Genomic DNA, 25474 nt, shown 5'->3' with positions numbered 1-25474 from the left:
AACTATATATTATATCTCGTTCTATGTAGAATTTTTAACAACTTACGCGAAGAATTTAGACTCTTTAGTGTACAGAGTTACTTGCATGTATTTAGTTGCTTATTTTTACTTTCCTTTTTTCTTTGTAGATTTTCATCAATTAAAATTATTCGAATTGATTGTATCATTAGAAATATACGATTTAAAGATGAATTTTCGAATTTTTAATTTCATTGGCAAATCAAACAACTTTGTAACCAAATCTATATTTCTCGAGGCATAAGGACCAAGCAATAATTCATCGCCATATATCATAAATACCTATTTCGATTGAAATTTTAGAAAATTTTCGTGATCTAAATAAAACGCGTAAAAGTGACGAAATAGTCAAGTCTGACAATTTTCTTTCAAGAAAAATTAAATATTATTCTAATATCAAAAAAAAAAAAAAAAAAACAAAGATAATAAATCGATCGAGAAGAATTTCAAACCGATCCTCGACGAGTTAACCTTCTCCTCTCAGACCGCGTCACCTTTCGTAAATTCTTTTTCTCGTAGAAGAACGGTATTACGTTACGAATGAGCAAATGACAAAAGAAAAACGACGAAATAAAAATAAAAAGAGAAACGAGTTCTTAAGCCGCCTTCCAAATACGTTAATTATTCCGCTAATTAGGGATACGATTGCACGAGTGCGATAAGGAGCTCGATGCCTTCGTTGTCCGTCAGCGAACCGTCACGGGGACGCGGAGGGAACAATTTTATTCTCGGGATTTCGAAGAAAGACGGGACGACGGACGATGCGAAGGAGAGAAGACGAGGCAAAGGGTTGCGCGCATTATATCGAGATTAGAGCGGACGCGTATCTCTGGTGTGTATCGCGTGTATCGCGGGGTCTCGCGTGGCTCGCGTCGAGATTCCGATGAATGGATAGCAAGGAAAATATAACCGGGCGATAATAGGGAGAGAATCGGGGGAAACAGCTGCGTAAGGATTTACGACTCTTTGTGAGCTCGAACCGAATAATGCTCGAACTGTCCAAAAATTTATCGATCCTATCTGCCCTTGCTGGCAAATATTTACATCGTACACTGAATCTAGGAGGATGTCAACGTACTCCGATCGCCGAACACGCGTCCCCCGGCTCTTTTTTTTCGAAAAAGATCACTGGCTTGGGAAAGTCATTTGTCGAAACAATCATTACAGACGTTTCGAATTTTCACTAGCGCCAGAACTAAATTTGGCAAATAAAGTTTGAAATAAATCTTCGTAGAGATCGTGAGAGTATTTTTCTTTTTTTCTGTAATTATTTATTCGTTATGAATTTGGATATTCACTGATTCCGTATGATTTATAATACAAAAGAGTTTCGTCACTCTGAAGATGCGTCGATATTTCAAAGGCACGCGCCAAGATTTTCAATAATTCGAAGCTTCAAACGATCTTTGGAGCATCTTGGACTCTCTACAGTTATTTAACTATGCAAAATAAAGTACATGTAATTTCTAGCAAACGAAACGGATCATCATATTTCCTCTTTCTACTTATGGTCAAGTAAAATATGAATTTACGTAAAAGAAAAAAACGATCTGAATTTTAATTAAGTGTGATATTCCTACGTGTTTCTAGAATTTTGTAAACGACGTAAACCCTACACCCTCTGCGATAATCATTTCTCATGCTCGGAGTGTATGCTCGTGCATTTCGACCGTCAGAAAACCGACGAAGAAACATCAGTGGAAAAACGGGCCAAAGGCGCGTTTGCTTCCTGCTTTCGCGAGAATTCCCTCCAGTCTTTCAGCATCGTGATATTTATGGATTCCGAGATTAAAAGCGTGCCGGTGATTAGCGCGAGGAGACCGACTCCGGAGTAAATTAATTATATCGGCCGAGCGTCCCGATAACTTATAACTGAATGCCTCTTTGTCCGTCCTCTTGGTTCGCATCCGGACCACGATTTCGACATTTCTCTCTCTCTCTTTCTCTCTCTCTCTCTCTCTCTCTCTCTCTCTCTCTCTCTCTCCTGTTCGCGGAAGAATCTTGGAAATCTTCGTCAACGATAAAAGGTGTGCTCCGAAATCGAGAGCCGACAGATAAACCGCGAGCGCCTCTTTCTTCAATGGAATCTATTGTGGCCGATGGATCGACAGCACGTTCCACTTCCGGGGTCAAGAATCCTCGTTTGGTTAACACAAGTACTTTGGTTTTACCAAATTTCTGGAGGATCGAGAGAGAGAACAAATCTTTTAACTCTCGGTGGTTAAAGATAGCGATAGGATCGTTTGAGTGAAATAATTATAAAAGAAATATTCCTTTGCTGAAAGCTGAAATATCCAATGAAAGAGGAATCTAATATAAAAAATTTGCTGTATACAGTACGTAGAAAAAACAAAACAAAAAGAACCTCCATAACTTGAGAAATGAAAATGTTCGGCAAAAGGAAAAAAAATTTACTTGGGAACATCAAATCTGACCTTCCGTTTCACCGGTCCGAAGGTTAACGCTTCAACCCTTCACACTTGCTGCTCCGCTACGAGGACATTAGCAATTTATTTCACAACTTCGATTGCTGGCCGATCAAAAAAAAAATGCAAAGATTCGAAGCGCAAAGAGTCGAACGAGCAGATTCATTTCTATGTAGAAAGATATGTGGACCGACAGCCGGACAACCGCGAAAAAAGCAAACAGCTGCGCGCAACGCTGACTCTCGTCAACGTTTTTCATCCTCTCGTTTTTCTCTCGACGGTGAAAAAAAAAAATTCACCGTCACCCGGCGTAGCGATATCGCTAACGCCGACGATCGACGATCGGCATCGAAGACGACGACGATATAAATACGGTATTTCGATTGAGGCACGATGATTTATGGGCTGTGGATATTTATGCAGATTCATATTTCTATGAATACAACTGAAAAGTAAGACAGAGCGGACAGAAAGATTTTTAGTTTAGATATTTTTCGTGTTACGAGCATTCTATCGATTGCATCTACGTGCATTCTCATGAACGTATAAAGATATGTAATGAGCAAATTTTCGGGAAATATTTTTATTTAGTTTGCTACTGAGATATTAGTATTAATATTTATTATTCGTTCTAACATCAAAGTACTGTATTGTGTCATATTCATTCTAATATAATAAAAATATAAATTTGTGTAAATATCCATGTCAGATAGACACGTATGTAGTTATCTAGAACGATGCAGCTGTGTCCTTCGTTTCGGATTAAGTTGGCCAAAGCCGAAGTTGAACGACGAGAGACAAAGTGTGAAAGAGTTGAGGAACGTTTCTCAACAAACTGCAGGTATCAAAGTATTAACTGTCGGTAGTGTATGTAAAGAAGGGAACGAAGGCGATCCGAAGGCGCCTCCGACCGAAAAACGGCCGAGCGTCACGCGTTGGACGAAAAACATACGAGGGCCTTCCCAGCCGTTTAATCTCGAGACGCGGGTAAGTGGCGTAAAAGTCGCGACGCGGCTATTCCCACGTTCGCCCGTCTGACGGATATTCGTTGCGCGATAAGGCAACTGTTTGCTCTTGGAAACTTAGAACGGTCCATTCGCGGTTCTTCTATTTCCCTCGCCCCTCTAACCCCCGCTTCAACGAACCGCTCAAATATTTGCCTTTTTTCGCTTGTTTTATACGGTGAAACTGCAGCTGAACGCGCGATCAGCGACCAACCTGGCTCGCTCGGCCGACTTGATTTGGCTAGCTAGAAACCTCTTCCCTTATTGCGGCTAAATAATCTGCAACGTCGGATGAAGAAACAATTGCAACGAGAGGGTAAGGTCCAATGAGAATCGATTTCGAAATTCGTCAAAGTAGAACTTGGGCCTTTTTCACACCTTCGAGCGAAATGTCACCGTTGTGAATGTTTATCTTTCAAACTGATTGTATGTGAATGTGTACTATAGCAAAGACTCGGAAAGTTTTAGTATACTATTGTAAAGATTCAGAAATTTTGCAAGTCTCTTGCAAATCTGCAACAATCACAGAGAGTTAAATACGAGCATACGTGAAAGATTCACGCTCGCGAGAAGTGCTTTAGTGTTTGTTCACAGAGATTGTTAATTATTTGTTAATATCGCGACTATGAAAAGAAATTCCTGTTCTCTTCACTCTTCTGCTTCCTCCACTTACAACTCTACGAGTCAGTCTCAGGCTCAGGCTTAGGTCTCAGCGTTCCCACTTCGTTCGCATCGCGAGACTTCTTAATATCAATCGAATTAATGAATGCGAGTTAGCGAATAAAAATTTTTATTTGATTTCATTAAATCACCGCGTATCCTTTGGCCTTATCTCTAACCACGCAGAAAAATCTCCATGATAGCCTCGCGAAAAGGAAGGGTTAACGATCAATCGTTATCTCTCGACTCGTATAACTCTTCTTCTTCTTCTTCTTTTTTTTTTTTTTCTTTTCTTTTCTTTATTCCGACAAACCTTAGAATATACCGTCATATACTTATAAATTAACTTCTCGAACGCTCGCGCGTCAAATGTTTCCTACACGATCTACGCTTTTCACGCTTCTTATAGACGGCGCGATAGAAATACATACGTGTGTACGTCTAACAAATAAATGTAAGTACAAAAGCACGGCTATCGGTGTTAATACCTGCGTTAATTACCGCGGCGATTTCACGTGCTTCGGTTCCCTGTGTTTCATCGTGATCGTCGCTCGACACGAACCCATCAAAGCACCAAAGAAATTTTCTCGTCGCTCCGCCGCTCTCTATCCTTAGTTAAAATTTTCTATCTAACGCTTGTTCACATTTTCCAAATTACACGTTGAAACGTTTGAAATATCGTTCTATATTTTTTGCAGCGATCTAAAAACAATTAGATGGTTTTACTAGTTTATAACGTATCGTACATCATCCACTAACTCTGTACAGTAGTAGATACTTACTTATTGGAGTACGTAGATACTGCCACCAGTTTAGAAGTGTCAGGACACTTGCTAATTTTCAGACGAAACGTGATAATTAATCTGAATTCTGTACACGTATATAGGGAACGTTACATCGATCGGTACCAAAAGGTGTTTACGATTTTTTATGCTTGCTCAAGTTCTCACAAGTGCTCCAATACTTTATCGCTACCACGCCTCTGTCTCTGTTCTATCTGAAGCGTATAATTAATTTGCTACATTAACAATACATTATCTGTCTGTACACTTCTGTAGAACAGACTGTTACGAAATATACAGCGAGCATGAAATATTTTTAACCGAACGAAGGAAAAACAAAGATTCCGAGTCAAAAGAAAAAGAAAAAAAAAAAGAAAAAAAGGAGAATGATAAAACTTCGAAATGGTAGATAGAAATGGTCATTTGAACTAAAGACGGGGCGGTGTCTAGCTTTTCTACAAGGAGTGGTCGGCCAGCTGTCCGTCGCGTCTTCGAACTCGAAATTCGCCGAGAAAACACGTTCACGTGGATCACAACCACGTCGCGTGGCATTCGCGATTCGACTTACAACCGATCGAATTTCGCAGGTTTATTTGAAGAGCGTGGCAACTCTGATACACAACCGAATCGCTCTCGGCAGCGCAGCGGCCGGTTTACACTTCCAGCCTTATATATTATTATTATATTTAGATCACGCGGCAGGGCACCGTATCGAGCAAGCCTGTTTGTTTAGCCTGAAATTCTGCGCTTTGGAATGGCCGACTGTCATGGAATGATGTCATGGAGTAAGATCGTGGGGCCGTGCGCGCCGTAACATCTCCACGTTCTTTTATCCACACACGTCCGACGATCGCAGAGCGCGACGCGCGTTCAACACGAAACGCGGAATATGTACTTCCGATCGATTCGATCTCACGCCCACGATCTAATGCAACGCACGATCTGTGCACACGCATACAAACGCAGTACAACGCGTCTCACAGATTATTTGGAAAAGTTGCTCGTTGTCTAGCTGTGAATTCAATCCTGTCGTGAATGAAACTTTCACTCCCAGTCCTGTAACGATACGATTCGCCAGACTCGCCAGCAGACAAAACGAATAGAAACTCACAGTTGCAAGCAATTTTTGTAATTTTCTAGTGATCGTTTAATTTATGGATTGAACATCTGAAATATCACCGACATTTTGACGAATAATTGTCAAGGGTTAATACGAGTAAGGAGCGAAACATTCTCTGTTGTGTTGAAAAGTTGAAGTTCAAAGAGCATACTCACTGGAAGTGCGGAATGGTTCTTCACGTAACAATGTAATAATAAATTAGCAATGGCACCGCGGCCAGATTTTGTCACGCTGCGCAGCATGGGAGTATCTCGCCCTCTACGAGGGAATTAAAAAATTTTATATTTCTGAGCAGACGCGGTGTACTGCGCGCACACAATAGATATGTAACGATACGTAGTCGTACGTAACGCGAGAAACAAACATACAACACGCTGTATACTTACAGAGACACGCTCGAAGTAGTCAGCAATAAAATTTTTAATCTTGACTTAATGATACAGTTAGTTCGTAAATGGATGGGGGAGGGAGGACACGATTTACCATTCAAGTCTCCACAGAGAGGACCCCCTCCCTCTGGAAAAATTTCAACGTCGAGTCAATCGACGACGTGCGCCGTGTCTTTGAACGATTCTCTTCACTCCTACATGTAATGGGACCAAGGTTCGATACCAGGTACGTAACGTTGGTACTGCGCGTAGGACGTAGACACGTGCGGATGGCTCATCTGCGTGCTCGTGTGCGAGTAATGTGGATTGTGGGAAGAGGATATGTATTGCATAGGAGGAAGTGGCGGTTGAAGCTCGTGGTATCTGACAATGTCCGTCTGCGCTCTGTCTTCCCAAGACGTCTCGGCAGCCATCGGCTGTTCGGAGCAGTGTCGTTTGTTCGGTCTCTCCATCTCTTCCTCGTATCTGAAACATCGATTGAAGTCTTTTGATAATCTTTCCACGCGCAATGATGATAAAAGTTTCAGCGCGTGTCTCCCATTTTTAAGAGAATGTGTGAAAATTAAATCGTCGTGCAAATTAATAGTAAATTAAATTTAATAATTTTTTTAAATAATTTAATTTTAATTTAAATAAATTAAAAATTAATCTAGGGTAAAAAATCTATATATATATTTATATATTTATATATTTATTAAAAAACCACGTTCACACTAATTTATCTGCGAGGAATGAGCTCGTAGATCGCGTAGAATCCGTTACCTGTTGAATATCCATTGAGAGGAGGTAGTCGTCGGCGCGGCTACGTGCACCGACGGCACTTGAGGCCGAAGATACTGGTCCAGCTCGTTGTTCTCGACTTCGCACTCTTGGAGGTTCAACGGAAGGTTCAAACCAACGCCGGCCAGAGACCCGAGACCGTTCAACTGACCCTCCTCGATTGACAGACCATCCCCAACCTCGATGTACCTGAAGTCGACTCCTGGCTGATGTTGATGCGGTGACTCGCTCGACGAACCGATCGCCAAGTCCTGCTGATACATCGTGCTATTTGGCTGCGGTTGATTTCCCTGCGAATCAAATTCCCCTCTCGTCCCAGTTTCCATCGTTCTCACATTCTATGTAAAATCTGTTTGTCTTTCGTGTATCTCGTGCAACTTTGAAACGCGTGTCTCCAAATTTCATCTCTCATCAGTCAGATGGTCGAAAACACGACCCCGAAGAGTGCATTTTTCGAAATATCCTTACCTGATTCGCGTAATGTTGTCCGCGAGGGGTAGTGGGAGGAGTGGGAGGCGACAACCCTTGATTGGGGGTGGTCGGAGGTGAGGAACTGACCCCGCTCTGAGGCGAGTTCGGTCCCTGTGTGCCCCTAGGACTCGCGTCCTCCTGTTTCAACGACCTGGACACGTTGAAGGTTACGTTGCTTTGATTCCTCGACGGCGATCCCTCTCTGCCCGACGGCCCGTTCTGCTTCCGACGACGAGGCTGATACTTGTAGTCCGGATGCTCGCGTTTGTGGATCACGCGGAGACGATCGGCCTCCTCGATAAATGGTTTCTTGTCGCTGTCCGACAGCAGTCTGCGATCAGACAGTCAGAAGAACCAAGAGATCAGAGAAAATCGACGGGGATATACTCGCGATATTTTCATCACGGTTCACACGCGCGCTCTATTCGATTCTTTGCATTCACGCGGCTCGAAAGATGCTGGAACGAAAAGCGTTTCTATCACCATGCGTAATACACTCGAGGAGTCGAAATGGGAGGTCTGGTTAATGTTTCTCGCCGCGTAGAATCTTAAGGGCGCAGTTCACGCACACACGCGTGTACGAGGAGCAGCATACGAGGAGAACTCGAGCGATTCACGTTCGACTGCATCGCGGACTCGAATCTCGGCTCGTCTCGTCTCGTTTCGTCTCGTCTCGTCTCGTCTCGTCTCGTTTTGTGTTAGTCTTTAATTCCTCGTGTTTATGTTCCCACTGGGGCTCGTAAAGCCCCGAGACCGATAAGCTTTTCCGGTCTCGGCTGCGAGATCTCGTGAATTCTAGCACGCTCTTCGTCCTTTTCGTATCAAATTTTGAAGGTGACCGAACGAGAGATTAGAACGGAGTAAAAGGAGGTAACGCGAGCCTTTAACCTCTTGCGCGCCACGCACGTCGAGAATTTTTTTGTCCCAAATTGCAATATTCTCTCCCAGACAAAACAAATGATACGTTTATTACTTCTTAATAATTTCTATCCAATGGTATCATATCGACGAGTTCAAAAGAAACAGAAAGCGACGAATTATTGTATACGGTTCGGTCACTCGTTATGGTCCGCGAACCAGTTGCCAGCGCAAGAGTGTCAAGCGTGCCATTTTCTGACACCCAGAAATTTTCGTAATGACAAAATTTCGACGACTTTGGAATTTAAATCGATTTCCAAGTCTTCAATAAAGAAATTGAGGAAGATGAACAAAGAAAGTGGAGAGAATTTAAAGCCATCTTTTTCACCCTCTCTATCGGGAAACGAACGGACATTAGCTAAATAGATTGACAAATGGCGAGTTAACTCGTCTTCCCAAAATAACGAGCCGTATCACCACGACGAGTCGTCCACTGGGAAAGAGAGAAGAGAGAATCTCCATCTGGTCAATGGACTTTGCCTTGGAGGGTTTTTTTTTCTTTCTGGTTGGCAGGACTTGACGACGGCGATCCGTCGCAACCTCTCTTTTTTCCTTCGCCAGATGCAACGCGCGGTTAGCTAATTCGGATCTGTCTCTCTCGCCGTGCGATTATACACGTATCATCAGCGGTGCATCGTGCCGATATGTGTGCCTGACACCGTAACGTAAACATCGCGATGAAACGGAGTCACGGCTACGTCGTCGTGGTCATAGGCGAGCCGACGACGACGACGACGTACGAGGCTCGAGGAGGACGCGTGAATCGGGAGGGTGAAGCGAAACCGTGGCAAAATCGAGACGTTGCTTCCGTCAGATAAGATGCATTTACCTGTTCGTCACGGGTGTTATTTGCACGCTCGAGGCGTCGAGGCAACGAAGGGGCAGGTTCGGAAAAATTCACCTGACGGGGACAAGGAGTTTATTGTGATTCTTGGGGGCCGTTTATCTGAGGCAGGAACCGGCCGGCAGCTGTTAGCACGCGCCAAGGATGAACCGAGCCTATCTGTTTTCATTTTGTCGACAAACACCGTGTCTAATATTCGAACGCGATACCTTTCGAGCCGGAAGAAAAAAAAAAAAAAAAGGACAAGATTTATTTCCGACGCCTACACCTGGCCCCCCCCGTAAATATATCGATAGTAGCTCGCCAAGTCGTTTCTTTCCGCAAATAATCCAACGTCGGGTTGCTTCTAATTTCTTACCTCGACGATCTCGATTAGACACTCTCGACGAAGTTTAAGATTTCAATTTTATAACTTTGTCCACCATGAAAAAGAAATTAATCGAGCAACAGGTACATTTCGCTGGAGTGAAATATCTTTCCAAATAAACGTACAATGCAAAACTAGAGATCGGTCGTGTCTCTGCTTCTATTTTGACGTCAAGACAGAGATACGCGAGAGTGTATCTGTGATCGGGATCGCGATCGAACGGTATTGTAAAATGATTCACCACAGGGGTTCTGATCGATCGCGGTCGGCGAAGTCCTGTGATCCTCGCTCGCGCGACCCACCAGGCAATCTCGTTAGTCCTCGATCAGGAAATGGAATATCGTTCCCTTCCCGCGACTTTCACAACGAGAGGTATACCATTTTCTCTTCCCTGGCGTTGTCCATCGATCGAACGATGGTCACGCGCCACTTGTCATTTGGTACAATTACCTATGTAGAAAATTACATTCGAAATCTAGCCAGGTATCGTTTCCCTTATTCTCGATTTTGATCGTCCCGGAAATCTCATCGTACGGTAGATAAAAACGATAGAGAGATTATAATATGAAACATGTGACATTTAAAAATAAATTGGATTGGATAAACAAGTCAGCATTAAAGTAAATTGGAAACAAATTTTAAGTTGGAATGTTAAGTCTAACATTAAAAGAAAAAAAAAAAAGAAAATTGAAAAATTCCCTACAAAAAGTAAGAAACGTGACCTGCCACGTTCACCCGTTTATAATCTCTCTATGTCGTTTCTAAGTACCTACTAAAAACTAGACTACAGGAGGAGAACGAGCCCTGACTCCGGCTCCAGCTCCGGTTTTGACAAACGTTGACCCGTTTACAACGGGGTTCCGTGGTTCGCGCGGTTGTCAACCGGGAACGATCGTACCACGTGCAGCCTCGGCGCCACGTGGTAAGAGTATGTTCGGCATGCGTCCCGTAAAAAAATGCTCGCTCGCCAAATCGCGTGTAAAAATAGAACGAGAGGCAACAAGTGGTCGCGTGGACCGTTGGCTTTCAGCCTTCGAAAATCGAGTTCCTCGAGAAATCGTCCTCGTCGCTCGTCAACCACCAAGTAGCTGCTACTAGCTTATTATTGTTGAACACTCACCGCCAAAGTTTCCCCAGAGTCTTGGACAGCTCGGCGTTGTGAAGTTGCGGATACTGATCGGCGAGTATCCTCCTCGCAGCCTGAGCCCACACCATGAACGCGTTCATCGGTCTTTTCACGTGGGCCGCTCTTTTGTCGCTGGAACCCCTGCAATTCGAGGACATTATCTTCATTGGAAACAATTGTTTTCTTCAAATGCAACGCGCGTCGAGAGGGACAGAAAATGAAATGTAGACTATCGGTTGACTTTCGACGTTAAATATAAAGAGGCAGTTTCCCTTTTCCAGTAATTCGTTCGAGTCAGGAAAACCCAAGTACGGGCTCTTTAATGTGCTATAGGTTCAGCGTCGATATGTATATATATATATATATATATATTATATTCGAGATATAAATATATATAATATAATATATATATATATATATATATATATATCGACTTTGTGTGAATATTATATATTATATTCGAGATATAAATACATAATATTCACACAAAGCTATTTGTACACACTATTATTTTCTAACGAAGCAGTTTCTTAGAAGTTCAGCATCTTACTTTTGCAAATTAAATTTAAATAATTGGAGTATCCATCCTTAATTGGAGTATCTTTCTTTCCCTTCCAATAGACACAACTTGACAAACTATTTAAATTAATAAATATTGGAACTGTCTTCTTGTTGCTCGAATTGCTCGATTCCTAAAAAGAATCGTTCGAGAGGCACGATCGTCAATTCTAAGAAAATCGTCCAGACGCTACGAGACGACAGGAAAGGATTACGGGGAGCAGAGGAAAGTTTGAAGGAAATTCTCGAAAATATATCGATCCGGTGACACCGGTTTTAAGAAGGTTATAACCAGAGGCTGTTCTCGCGTCGAGAGACCTTGTATCCCTCCGTGTCCTCGAGGAGAGTTTTCTACCAAGCTACCACCCCCGGGGTCATCCTGCGGAACGCGGCACGCTTAAAACCGGCCTTAAAATAACACCGGTGCTGCCAACGGGTGACGAGCAGGAATGGACGTATCCCTTTCTTTCCTAGAAGATGACTTCATAAAACCGTTCGCCTCGTCGAAAGCCCGGGGATCGACTGACGTGACTGACGTGATTGCCGTACAGGCCCTTCTCTCTCGCGCGCGCGCTGTTTTCTTTCTGGGATTAATCGAGCCTCGTTCGAGGACCTTACGCCTGGGCCAAAAACCCCAGACCGGGTCGAAAGACCCCGCCTAGGAGAAGGAACGAAGGGAACCAACCGAAGCTTCGACGAGATACGCTCGCAACTGTAAGAGCAACGGGATGCTGCTGCCATCGTCTCTACCATCGTCGAAGGTGAGTGAGACTTTTAAAACCACGGAGGCAACCCGTTTCGAGAGAAGGCCCCGCAGTGTCACGCAGAAACAGAAGCTCGCTCGCTCCACAGAGAGAGAGAACATGGGAAGAAGAGGCAGCAGCCGGGGAAAGAATTTGAGAAAGGAGGCTCGTATATATTTCGGCCTCTTTGAAATAAGAGGGGCGTTAAATCCGTGAGTAAACCCGAGGAGCCGTTGGTAATTAGCGCCGGTCCACTAACAAGGGTTTTCACAGGAGTCGCGAGTCGCTACGCTATACGCGGTTTACCTAGATACGCAAAAAATCTCCGAGTCTTTACACCTCGTTTACGCGGTTTCGCGGGCTACCACGGCGTAGGCGTGGCAACGACGCTGCAACTGCAACGCTCCTTCCTTCTCTTCTTACCGATCTTTTTTCTGTCTCTCGTTTGCGTAATTTAGTGTTCCAACGTGTCGAAACCGTCGCGAAATACTTGTCGCTCGAAAAAAAAACGAGCTTTCGACGACGGTGGATTTTTGGCGTACTTGCACTTTCGTCTCCTCCGAGATTTTTCCAATCTTCCGTTGCGAGAGGTGACAAAAAGAAATTCGTGCTTTCAGGGTTATGTCACGATGAACCAACTCTCGACAAGCCGTAAGATAATATTGAAAACAGTCAAGGGCTGCGCGTTTCCTTGCTTCTTCTTCGTTTCTACGCAAAGAAACTCGCGTTTCAAACATAAAAATGCTACACGCGACTTTCAGAGCGTAGACGAGCTACAGCTCAAACGATAAGTCGTTTAGGAGGAAAGGAGAGAAGGGAAGAGGAAACGCGCGACAGTTCCGAGTGCATTCTCATGGATTTCATGGGAATTAAAACCAGTCGATTTTATCGGGCCCTATCGTTGGAAATAAACATCGTACCCCCTTTAGCTACCCCGAGATAACCCCGTAGTAATTGAGGGTTAGCGCGATAAGCGCGTCGTGCATAGCGATACACCGCTCGGAGATTTCAACCGTAACCCGAGGAAATTTTCCGTGAGCTGACTCTGCACACCTATGCCTGGATATAAACTGTTCGAACGAAGAGCTCGCGTTAAATGCGTTTAAATGCCGTCGCATTGGAATAATGAATCCACCCATTGGCCATCGACGAAAGGATTACGTCACTCCTTCATGATCCGCGTTTCGATTTTATCGAATCGTAACGATCGTCGAGTATGGCGCAACGAGAGACCGACCATTAATTCGTCGTCCCCTTCTTAGATACGAACGAACGAAACGAAAAGAAAAAACGCCATTTCTTCTTATCGCTTCATGTCCTTTGCGATCTTCCCGCAAATCGCGATCGACGGAGTTACGCGACGGACAGAAATAGAGAGGAGAGACAGGCAACGAGATCGGGCATTAATTAGCTAATTTGCGTTAATTGGCAGCCGAGGACACATTTCCACCAGCCGTTTCCCAAGCCGAGGAAACCAGTGCGTCATAATTAAGTTAGCGTTACGTATTTTTAAAGCTTAGACCGCGCGCGTTTACACCCTCTCTCTCTCTCTCTCTCTCACATACACACACACACACACATACGCTCTTTTCCTCTCCCTCTTCATCTTTTTCGTTCTTTTTTTTTTTTTTTCTTTCTCGCTACGCGTTAAACTCTTACGGCGTTAAGAACACGTCTTCGCGGCCGCTAACGACGCCTGCTAAATATCGACTCCGAGACTACAGCGAAGCTTTCGCGTGTTTAAGACGAAACGGGGAAACTCTCCCGCTCTCTCCCTGTTTAAGAGTCGTCACATTGAAAATAGGCGTTAAATATAACCGTCGAACGTAAAGACTCACTTGGTAGCAACAGGTACCAGGGTCCAATCGTATCCCTGAAGAACTTTGGTCACCGCTGCACTGATTCGTTCGCCGCCGTTCGCGGCGACCGCGGCCGTGACAGCCGACGCTTTCCCATTATTGCCCGCGTTGTTGTTCCCATTGCCGTTGCTCGCGATAGGGCTGCTGGAGTTGGCGGGATTGGTAGCGGCGTTGCTCGACGAGATCGAACCCGATGCCTCTTCCATGATGTCGTTCATCTTCCCCCTCCGATTTTCTTCTTCTCGATCGCTGAATGCAAAGAGAGAGAGAGAGAGAAACGACGAAATCCACGAATTTATCGGCCGCAACGAGCGTTCATCGTTCGACAGAGAACGTGCAACGGTTCATCGATTGAATTGCAATTATTTTATCATAGCGGCAACACGTCACTTCCGTTTCTCGCGGCTCTGTCTCAGCTGGCTGTATCGGCGATCTCGGCTCTGTTACTCCTCTTTTATCTCGCCTCTCCGACGCGAGAGGGAATCGTTCGGTATCGGAGCGCGGCGCGCACGTTTGTCACGTTTAATTAATTTCGCACTCGATTACGAGCCGAGAGAGATGGCAACGAGCATGCATGCCAAGCCGTCGGCGACTCGCCGAGGTCTCGGCCTATCTCCTCCAATAGATTCTTTTTTTCTCTTCGCCTCGACTCGAGCCACGGCAATTCTCTATCTATCTGTTCTTCTTCTTCCTCTCCTTCTTCTTCTTCCTCTTCTTCTTCTTCCTTCTTCTCTTTGTGTATCGGCCCGTTTCACTCGTCTTTTTCCCCTTCGTTTCCACTATCAGCCACGATTCTCCTATCTTCTTCTTCTTCTTCTTCTTCTTCTCTCTCTCTCTCTCTCTCTTTACGACTACGGATGATCGACGAGAACGCACGAGTTCACGCTGAACGCTGCGTGCTCCCCGATTTCTCGGCCTCGATCCTCTAACTTATCCTCCCGTCACTTCTCGGAATTCCTTCTATCGCCGAAATACCTCCGATAGCCTCGCTTCTACTCGCGATCCGACGCTCGCTTCCGATTCCCTCGAAACAGTCGAGACCGTTCTCCGATTGCCACCGATTCACGATCTTGACGACACACAATCTTCAAAAAAACGCGACCACGGATCGTTCTCCACCGGTGCACGAGTTTATTATTCACTTGTACGGGTTCAATCGTCCGATGCTCGCGTAATTTGCGTGAAAATTCGCCCTCGATATCCTTCTCCACCGAGGCACCAGCTGTCTTCTGTCAAACCGGCCAGCAGGTTTTCACCGTACCTCCGAGCACAAACAAGCGAGCGACACTCCTGTCACTGTACGTCGCCGCGGCGGAGTCGTGGAAAGCGATCACTCTCGGTGGCGGCGTGTCAGGATCGCGCGTTCACCATATAAACATCGTGCTCCGTCTCTCGGCAGGGCGGCAAAAGCAAACGGAACGAAGAGACACTGGAGTGAAAAAGCCAGGAGTATTGGACAAAGATTTCCAGTTGCTTGCGCGATCGACGCTCGAGTGAGGTGGTTGAATCGCCTCGGGGCACTTTCCACCGATCGCTTCGGCAGCGGCTGTTCGTTGGGGGCGGAGCGACGGGCCGAAGAGCCGCTAACACTTGTTGCTCTGCGAGGAAAGGGAGCGCCCGGTGTCGAGAGGAAAGGGAGCGCTCATATCTCGCTTATAGCATTTTATTCGACAGGGAAAATGCTTCAGGTCCTGTCGCCTTCGGCAGACGACCAGTCGAGGAATTAAATTCGACCGTTTCGTTTCTCTACCGACTCTGTCAGCCCCTCCAAAAATCCTCTAGTTTATTTCGGTTTTGTCTCTCTCTCTCTCTCTCTCTCTCTCTCTCTCTCTCTCTCTCTCTCTCTCTCTCTCTCTCTCTCTCTCTTTCTTCATCTCTCTCTTCAGCTCTTCGTGGACGAGAGTCTCTATGGCTACGATACCCTCTGGGAGCAGGACCAATCGGGTTTCTTCTTGTTCCACCTACTTCTCCGTTCCTTTCTCTTCTCCTCTCTCTCTCTCTCTCTCTCCCTCTCCCTCTCTCTCTTTCTCTCCCTCTCCCTCTTTCTGCCTCTCTCTATCTTCCCCTCGTTTACCTCGTTTCTTCGTTCCTCCCACGCAGCCAAGCCGATTGGTCCGCCAGCCGCTGGCAATAAGCACGTCACGAGGAGGAGCGTGCAATTTTCCTGGCGATGCACCAAGTGCGATCGTGCCGATGGTTGCGTTCGTCCACGGTCGTGGTCCCGTCACGTCCGCTGCTCACGTCCATACTCTCGTCGCGCGACTAAAGATTCCCTTCTAGGCCGACGAGCCCCTTTTTCGGAGCCAGGAAATCCAACTGGCAACCTGGAGCAGCGTCGCGCGACCAGCCTTACGCGGGTACACGATGACATTGTGCCAGTTCGATGACGGTGCAGAATGTAACGTAGCTCGTGTCACCGTTGGGGGTCCGAGAGTTGCGGAGCTCGCCACCCGGGGGGCTACATGTGTCGGGTACCCCATCGTCTCCTGCGGCCCCCTCTTCCAGGGGGCCCGCGTATCCTTTCAAGTGTCCGACACAACTCCGATCCAGGACCCCCGGGAATCGGTGAAATCATTATTTTATATCTGCCACGCTTTTCGTTCTCTGCCTCTCTGTCTTCTTTGCGTCTCCCCTCGCTTCCATCTCACTCCAGATTTCTTTCAATCTACCAAGTCACCACGTGCCGTCACTGCTCTTTATTACCTAATCGCCATGTCGTAGGTATTTGACAAAATGTCGACCTACGACGACGACGAAGAATTGCACGTGTCTCGTCGTCGCTCGTAGATCAGCTCCATTGGTAACGCATCAATTGGAGCAAACATCGTCGCGAAAGCGGAGTAAAAATTGGTTTAGTCGCATCGGGGTAAGGACAAGACCCGGTTTGAATAGGAAGGACTCGTTGTTCGTAGAAATCGTGGCGCGTGTTTCCCTGAACGGCCCTGAAACGAATTCTCCTCTCGCGTATACCAAGAGAGAACGAAAGCACATATTGGCGCCACGTGCGCATCGGGATGTTTATCCCAGGAAGAGCAAAATTCCGGCTTGCTGAAATCAATATTATTGTTCGCGGTCGGCTAAATTTGAATCGCTATTCGGTTGCAACCGCGTAATGCCGCGCGTGCACCACGAATCGGAGATCGAGAACGTACGATTGCTACGACGAACGATTGGTAAGCAGCGATGTTCGTCGAGAACAGGACGAGCCCGTTTTCATAAGAAAATAGGCTGAACTTTGTTTCGCCAACGATAATTGTACTTTTGATGAAAAGAGCATGATGAGATCGTAAAATTGATCGGTGTTTGGAGTTTGCAATTTTCGACGATCGTAACAATTGATTTTGCAATTCTCGATGATTGTAGCAATCAATTCACAGTCGTGAAGATCTTGAGGCTCATTTTGATCCCGATTGCTGAATGTGTTGATAACATAACATAAAGGAATAAGAACAGATGATTGTAATCAAGTAATGTAGAAATTCAACGTGCACATACTCTCGTTTTCTTTATAAAGTTGACAAATAGTAGTGATTTTACTATTGTTACTACACAGTTGATGATCCCAATCTTTTATGAGCTTCGACCTGTGGATAAATAAATTAAATTAGTTTGAATCCAAAATCTTTCTCTTCTAAAAAGATCGCCTACTTAAAAAGAAGAATAATTACAACTCATTTGTAATTCATATTCTGGAAGCTCTGATTTTATGACTCACCGTTGAAGTGCCAACGATTATATTAGGTCACTCAATAGGTTTATGCCGTTCAGTTCTCATAGTCTAGATACTTTCTAACTCTGGTTTCATTCTTTTCAACCTTTTCATGTAAAATCTTAAATTTTCAATCTCTTGCCACAGCTGGCGGACTTAAATATTCTCGCATCTATTAAAAATCATTCGGGCACAATTAGAATTATTTTAAATGAACGTACTTACGTGCAAAATTTGTACGATCCTAGCTCAATCGACGACCTCTATTCAGCGCTTTATTTTACAACCTCGCCATCTTTTTTTCCAACTAATTGCAAGAGTACTACGTACGAGAAAGACAAAAAGAGAAAGAAAGCTCGTTCGTTAAGGGGCAGCAGAGCGCGCGTTTCCCTTGCCAATAGACTCGCGTCGACATTGGGATAAAAACGTAGCAATCCGTAATCCGCCCAAGTGTCTCGAGCGTTTCCGAGGGGCTGAGTGCGCGTTTACGCACCACCAGCAAGTTAATCCTGCAAAGTGCGAGCAAGATACCTCCTTTGATCTCGCACAAAAGCCGCTACACGGCATTGACCGTGGTTTATATATGCTCATGTATGGGCCACTGTCTTTGCTAGCTCACTCATTCATTAAATTCGTTGTATAATTAGGCACGCCGAGAAAGACGCGGACTGTCAACCGATGATTCCTCGTGCAGCAGCCCAACGAAAAGAAGAAGTCTCGACTCGCCCGTGGATTTACGTACGTTCACCATGTTCCTCGACGTGTTTCTCCTCTTCTCGATGAGCCTTCTTCTTTTTTCTCCTCAATCTGGCTCGCAAAAACGTGAAGTCACGTTCGCAGCGATCTAATTATACGGCTCGCGGGCAACTGCTACGGGACAGAGAATTTACAAATGCGATTATTTCGATCTACAAAGAAAGAAAGAGAGAGAAAGAGAGAAAGGGAGAGAGAGAAAGAGAGAGAAATAGAGAGAAGAGAAACGTCTGTTTGCTTGAGAAGAAGAATCAGCGGAAAGCCGACGCAAAAGTCGGTTTTCAGGCACGTGAAACGCCCGACAAGCCGCGAAAAAGTTCTAATTCGGTCGAACAATGGAATCGTGGTTGGGAATTCCAGAACGAAGCGAATTTCGTTTCGCGACTGATTGCCGAACACGCAGGATGAACGCGTGAAGGATCCGCGAGAGGTCGAGGAGTCAGAGCCGAGAAGAGGAACAGAAAAGGAACAAGATCCTAGATATCCCCCACCAGACGTAGAGGTGGTCCACGGAACCGCCTCCGCGATCTACCATCCAACGTTTGGTGCGTGTGCCAGACGTGTGCTCGTCGTTTCTGCCTCTTTCGTACGGACCAACCTGTGCGGTGCTCGCTGAATGAACCTTCACGGTCCTCGTCGATCCGTGTTCGTCTTTCTTCTCTTCTAGTCAGTCCGTCAGTCAGTCGGTCGGTTATCGGACTTTCCTTCAACCGTCGTCATCGCGAGTGCTGTTCCTCACGACGTCTTTTCTTTTCCCCTTTCGTCGACATCGACGAGAGAACTACCACAAATTGGAGTCTTGGGAAAGTTGAAATTCGCGACGTTGCGACTCCAGTGCGAGCCAATTGCAGAGGAGAGGAATCAATCGAGCCGTGAACGTGCCGAAACGCGTGAACGCGATGTTTATCGAGTGAGATAAGAGGAGGAAAGGGTCTGTCGTTGAACGAGCGGCGGAAATCGATGCGACGCCGATACGCGAGCCACGAGGAAGTAGAAGGGTCGCTTTATGATAAATCACGAAACGATAATCTCGGATTAATTGTCCAGCTTTCTTCTCGTTCGCTTTCCTTCCTGGTTTCTTTGCGATGCCCCTCTCGACGCGTTTTACGTCGTGAAGGTAGAACAGAGTGCACGGGATAAAGCGGCGGACAGATCGACGAGCTCGATGTTTCATTGTCAGTGAAATTCGTTTGCTCGCGAGCGAACGCGACCGATCGTGTTTTTACCAGGAAGAAGAGAGACGGTGTTCGACAAGGAAGAAGATATCACGAATGTGAATATCTACGATAATTAATTAGAAGTAACATCTAGGAAGATGGAAGCTCACCAAGATAGCGGCTTATCGTCTGCTGCGACGGAAACGGAAGCTGGACCGTCGAGCAGCGAACAATGCAGCAACGAGCAATGCACCAGTTCCTTAGACGATGCGGTGGGCAAGCTACTTCAAGGTTCGCTTCTGTTTGAAAATTTTCGACGACCCTTTTCTTTTTTACTAGGATTAAGAATATCTCTCTCCTCTTGGCTTTATTTCTTCTGTTTTTTTTTTTCTTTCAAACTGAACGATAGCCTGAAAAATAGCATTGGATAGTGTCAGATATAGTATCAGATTTTGAAAATATTACATGTGGATGTACAATAGGGGGAAAAAAAAATGTAAATGCACCTATATGTTTCAAATGAATGAATGAATTTATATACTACTCGATCTGACGAATTGAAATCAAACGATTCGACTAACAAGGATGTAGAGAGTAGAAATTTGCAAAAAATATCTCGAGTCCTCTGGTAAAAATTTCGTTTCGAGAGTTACCTGAGTAAGTTTGAATAAAAAAATCCTTTCAATTCCTTCCAAGAGATATTAATTAATTGAAAAAACACATCAAAACCATAGAATTTAAATGAAGAATACGTAGAATATATTAGAAACCGAGTACTTGCGCCCACCGAATCGGAACAGCGAGAACAATGTAAAATAAAATAGATCAAAGCATCCACCAATGCGAATCGTTTCATTTTCGGTTGTCGGCCATCTCGCGTTTAAGGACACTTTAATTGGCGATGAAACTCGGCTCCCTCAGATTTATCCCCGTGATACTCGCGGAATGGAGCGAGAATATGGGTGAGCATGATGGAAGAGATGTGGAAAAGGAGGAGGAGCCATGACGGGGTGAGAGGAACCGAGGATCGAAAGCCGCGAAAAGACGATTTCGAGGAAGATTCGGGCGGCAGGTGCTGCGAACAGAGCGAAACCGCTCTGAACGTTTGCCACCGACACTAATTATGTTCGTACGAAATTAAATCTGAAACATCGACTCGAGAGGGTACCTAAGACGGAACACGGGTGAAGGTGGGGAGGGAGGGGGCCAAGAAGAGCCAGTTGTAATGGGTGCTCGGCATGATTTACGAGGCGTCTCGTTGGAACTCCGCGTTCTCCGAACGTAGCGTTTCGAGATGGCAGAGGACGGATCTTCGAATGAGACACGTCGAATTCATCGTCCTCTAATCGTTCAACCGTTTTATTCGTCTTCCACTCAACGCGTAATCAAGCCAAATATATGTACGTGCCATATTCTTGGTACAAGAAGCGATTACTCAATGGTTACTCGATATCCAATGGAAGGTTCGACGAAATATTTCTAGTATCCTCGCAAGACGTCGCGCAAGGGAACGACAATATCGTGGATTTAATCGATCGACGTATCGATTCGGAGCGTGGCGAAACAAACACGCTCTCGTCAGTCGTCGAAGGTGACGATGCGTTCAGCGGTTTAGTCTTGTTAACGAGACTATCATCGCAGTAATGGGAGCTGATTTGTACAGTAGTTAATGTAGCAAGAGTCGACGACAGGTCGGCATTGACGACCAAGATACCGAAACACACCGGTTCATTCAGCGGGTTACAATCCCTTATTATGAACCATATTCTCCGTCTCCCCAGTGCAGCCATTCATCCTTCGGGAAAGTACAAAAGTTCTTGGTCAACCTGCTCCCCTTTCGATTAATCAATTCTACTCTGTTTCTATCTTCTCTATCTCTGCTATCTTTGCGTATTTCGAAAGCACGTATGTGTGTGTGTATGTGTGTGTCTCCCCTCTCGATCTTAAGAACGCGCGACATTTCTCGAAAACGGTTTCTCAACCACCGATAAACGTTCACGGTTGCGCTGGCCGAGCCTCGAAGATGACAAAGTCGAACACGCGCGATTAGAAACGAAACACATTAGCTTGCCAAGTCGTGTATATTCTTCGCGCGAAACTTTTTCTATTCCCGTCGTTTTCTAGGGCGCAAGCCCTTCCAAATTTCCATGGAAATTGTTCTCGTTGCTATCGGAGAAGGCAGCAGCGGGACGACCTCCAGAGGGCGTTAAAGGAGCCGACAGAGGGACCGCATCGGTGAACCGTATCCTTATGGTAATTAGCTACCATGGAATCCTCCTCTACAGTTTGGTGACATTTCACCACGTGCATCTTCCTTTCCTTTAACCTTTCTTCTTACCTTTTTACCTCTTTCCCTCAATCATCGATGCGGCTTGAAAATAAAGATTAATAACTCACGAAATTAATTCAACATTCTTACTTGAAATATTCAATAATCAAAAGTCAGCTAATAATGTGTGCGCAAAATTTATGCAATAAATAAAGTATGGATACCCGTAAGAGAACAGAAACTAAATGGGAATCTGTTCCACTGATAATACAATGACTACCTTCACTTTCATATGTTTATATAACTTTACTACTTTTCGTATATTCTGAACTTCTTTGTTCTTTTAAGTTGCACGAACATCCATGGTTTAACAATAAGCTTGATTATTTTGTACAAAGTTCAAGGCTGAATCTGAAGATGTTGTATCTTAGCTGACTCAAATAACTCCACCTCCGTATGTATACAGCAGGCATATCGATAATGTAAAGAAAATGGCACGCGACCGATGAACGAAGCGTATTCGAAATGTACACGATGCATATCGGATACACGACGAGATTTCTTGGAATGGAAAACTCGTGGCGACCCAAATAACGTTTCTTCAGCTGGAGTACCGTTCGTTAGGGGATACCGAGAGGAAGTCGGTAATAATATAATTAGTCTCTTAATGCGAACGAATGATCGACAGATAAAGACCACCGCGTTCGGAATTTCTCGTTCGTTTTCTCTCGACTTGTAGAACCTTTCTGCCTGAAGCTGCGTTCGTTTACGCTGCGAACGATCGAACGTTGCGAAAAACGTGCGAAAGAAATGGGGAACACGCGCTAAAAATGTTCTCCGTTTGGTCAAGCAGAGATTAGAATACTCCTAAGGGATACAGGTGTCATTTTATCTCTACCGTTTCTTTACGATCCAATTCCGCGCAAAGATAGGCTATGCAACTTCCGGTCTACGTTCCAACTAAACACGATGCCGTTTCCTCTCTTTCTGAATATTCGCTGCTCCTACCACTTGCAATGTCGGGAAATTTCTATAAAAAGAAAAAAGAGAAACGTTTTTTTGATAAAATGAACAAAAAAATATCTCATTTATTTGAAAATGAGTCAATGTTTAATTTTAGATATACACCAACGAGTATTTCCATTTAATTATGGCACAGTGAAAAATGTTTCAAAGCGAATGATTTATTTATTTTTTTTTTTTTTTTTTGTTTTTCAGGCTACGACTGGACCTTGCTCCCGGTAACTTCTCGCGCAGGAGGACGAAGAAGCGCTCACGTAAAACGTCCAATGAATGCTTTTATGGTTTGGGCTCAAGCGGCCAGACGTAGATTGGCGGACCAATATCCACAACTTCACAATGCCGAACTTTCGAAAACATTAGGAAAACTGTGGAGGTATTTTACGTTATGATATCAAAAAAAAAAAGACTCTATCAATTACTCGAAACTTTGTGAATCGCTTCTACTAGACTACCATCCTTGCAAATCAGTCTGCCAAATTTCGAATTGTAAAGGTAGAAAAAATTTAATAAAGTTTGCAATTTGTCAATGAACTTGGCACTGTAATATACTTTTAGTACAGTGATCGATGAAACATGGTAGACTTGTACGTAAGAATAGTCTGAAGAAGTATTAAAACTACCAGACATTATCTATAGAATACAGTTTCTATTTAATCGCACTAAAGTGCATAAATCGCAACGTCGCGTATTAAAGGTTAACCCTAGCGAATGTAACAGAATTCTAAGCGACGGTGAGAAACAGCCGTTCATAGAGGAAGCTGAGAGGCTGAGGAACGCGCACAAAAAGCAACATCCGCATTACAAGGTGACTGTCGGCGATCGTTCTAAAAATGGTTGTTCTAGTTCTGCTGCCCGGTCTCGCCTAAAGTTAAATCGTAAAATGCATCGTAATTACAGTACCAACCGCGTCGACGAAAACCGAAAACCGAGGAACAGATGGGCATCGTGATGCATCGGGCTACCCTGTCCTCTCCAGGCACGTCGGTGGACTCGACCAATTCATCCGACTGCACCTATCCTCGCCTGTACCCAGACACCGGGATCAAAACGTACGACAGGCCAACTTATCACGATAGCAAAGCCAGCTACGATCTCTCGAGATCGGCCTGGACCACCGAATCCGGCAAATACCCGGCCGATCATTCGATCGTAGAAAGTAAACCGTACGACGCTATGAGATACGAATCGAACGTAGCAACGAAAAGCTACGTGGACGCGAAGTGCTACGAAACGGTCAAGTATCACGAGGTATCCGCCGCCGCGAAATACCACGAGACGATTCCAAAGTATTCCGAGTTACAGGCAAAGCCTTACGATCTGCCCAAATACCCGGAGAATCCCCTAAAATATCCCACGGACGTTACCAGCCCGAGCAAATCGTACGCGTGCGTACACAGCCAGTATTACTCCGCTCCCGAAGGATACACCGTGCACGAAGAAAACGAGTATCAAACGCAAGGAGTCTCGACCCACTCCTTTTATCCATATATTTCCGCGTCCATGACGCAACCCCCATACTACATGGGTCCTCGATAAATCAGTCTCAAAGAAAAAAAAAAAAAAAAAAAGAAAAAGATGCGTTTCATTCAGGGACCAAAGATAATAGTTTTTTCTTTTTTTTCAATCTTCATGAAAACAAGTCGCTAGTTAATCTTTGTTCAAAGAGACTTTTTCGGAAACTTAAATGACCGAAGAATGGTAATTTTAATGACTACTTACGAATGATTAAAATTTTTTTTATTATCAGCAACCTTCTAGTCATCGGTGGTGAAGATACTTTTTGCTTACTTTAGACGAATGTCTAGTAATAATTCAACAATTTTTATTAAAATTATAATTAGAAGGAAATCATTTTCACCGCCAATGATTATCAGTAACGAAAAAAAAAATCTCAATTATTTATAATAATTATTCTTAACCAAATTCGTTTAAATTAAAATTAAAATATGAATGTTTATAGTATAATTTCTTTAATTTGAATTATAACAGTTGTGGTCCCTGGTTTTATTCGTTTGCGTAATTTTGCACCGGAAATAGGAGTGTGTGGGCATCGATAGTTTGTTAGCCTGCTTAGTATTGTTTTTCTTTCCTTTGCTATTTATTCTTTAGCAACAACTCTTGTGATTAAATAAACAGATAAATATCTTGTCAGTGTCTACTTTCACCGACAAACACGTGCTAATACTTAAATATAATACTATTTAATAATTTAATATATTTTAATAATTTACTCTATTTTCTATTAGTAGACTGCGAATATTTATGCAAAGATTTCTTTCCCCTAATAATATCATAATGAGTTTACTCTCTAATTTAAATATCTTCAAGGTTCACAAAAATGTTTAAACATTCGTAGCCTATTTATACACCACTAATCCCATATTCACTCATTCATTAAACGTACGTGCTGTTATATTTTATATGTATATACATATATTGTATACATATATATATATATATATATATATATATATATATATATATATATATATATATAT

At 44.3% G+C, this 25474-nt stretch overlaps 2 protein-coding genes across 5 annotated transcripts; one reads left to right on the top strand and one right to left on the bottom strand.

Annotated features, from left to right (window-relative positions):
* Positions 1–4221: 4221 nt before the first annotated feature.
* On the bottom strand, positions 4222–18741 carry LOC122534758 (transcription factor SOX-9-like). Of its 4 annotated transcripts, none has more exons than XR_006307984.1 (6): positions 14045–15735; positions 10900–11046; positions 7648–7981; positions 7162–7517; positions 4891–6864; positions 4222–4810 (listed from the first exon to the last, which is right to left on the bottom strand). XR_006307984.1 is itself a non-coding variant. In XM_043665706.1 (6 exons), exons 2-6 carry the CDS (start codon positions 14281–14283, stop codon positions 6594–6596), a joined length of 1347 nt encoding a protein of 448 aa, XP_043521641.1. In that variant the 5' UTR covers positions 14284–14343; positions 18718–18741; the 3' UTR covers positions 4222–6593. The 4 variants fall into 4 exon arrangements, 3 of the variants coding, with proteins under 3 accessions (XP_043521641.1, XP_043521643.1, XP_043521644.1); XM_043665706.1 differs by adding an exon at positions 18718–18741 and having other exon boundaries at positions 4222–6864; positions 14045–14343; XM_043665708.1 differs by having other exon boundaries at positions 4222–6864; positions 10900–11037; positions 14045–15741.
* Positions 18742–18758: 17 nt separating this feature from the next.
* On the top strand, positions 18759–25122 carry LOC122534759 (transcription factor SOX-10-like). The gene is made up of 5 exons (XM_043665710.1): positions 18759–19770; positions 19824–19975; positions 23172–23349; positions 23694–23781; positions 23874–25122. Exons 2-5 carry the CDS (start codon positions 19843–19845, stop codon positions 24510–24512), a joined length of 1038 nt encoding a protein of 345 aa, XP_043521645.1. The 5' UTR covers positions 18759–19770; positions 19824–19842; the 3' UTR covers positions 24513–25122.
* Positions 25123–25474: the final 352 nt, after the last annotated feature.

Source organism: Frieseomelitta varia, unplaced genomic scaffold (assembly GCF_011392965.1).
Source record: "Frieseomelitta varia isolate USP_RPSP 00005682 unplaced genomic scaffold, Fvar_1.2 scaffold_637, whole genome shotgun sequence".
Lineage (NCBI taxonomy): Eukaryota > Metazoa > Arthropoda > Insecta > Hymenoptera > Apidae > Frieseomelitta > Frieseomelitta varia.
This window is presented reverse-complemented; position numbering and strand designations above follow the sequence as displayed.

Coding starts and splice junctions, on each gene's coding strand:
- LOC122534758 (XM_043665706.1), bottom strand. CDS start 14,283: ATGAACGACATCATGGAAGAGGCATCGGGTTCGATCTCGTCGAGCAAC. Junction 11,047..14,044: donor CTGGTACCTGTTGCTACCAA/GTGAGTCTTTAC, acceptor CTCGAATTGCAG/GGGTTCCAGCGACAAAAGAG. Junction 7,982..10,899: donor ACTCTGGGGAAACTTTGGCG/GTGAGTGTTCAA, acceptor GTCTGATCGCAG/ACTGCTGTCGGACAGCGACA.
- LOC122534759 (XM_043665710.1), top strand. CDS start 19,843: ATGGAAGCTCACCAAGATAGCGGCTTATCGTCTGCTGCGACGGAAACG. Junction 19,976..23,171: donor GGTGGGCAAGCTACTTCAAG/GTTCGCTTCTGT, acceptor TTTGTTTTTCAG/GCTACGACTGGACCTTGCTC. Junction 23,782..23,873: donor AGCAACATCCGCATTACAAG/GTGACTGTCGGC, acceptor TCGTAATTACAG/TACCAACCGCGTCGACGAAA.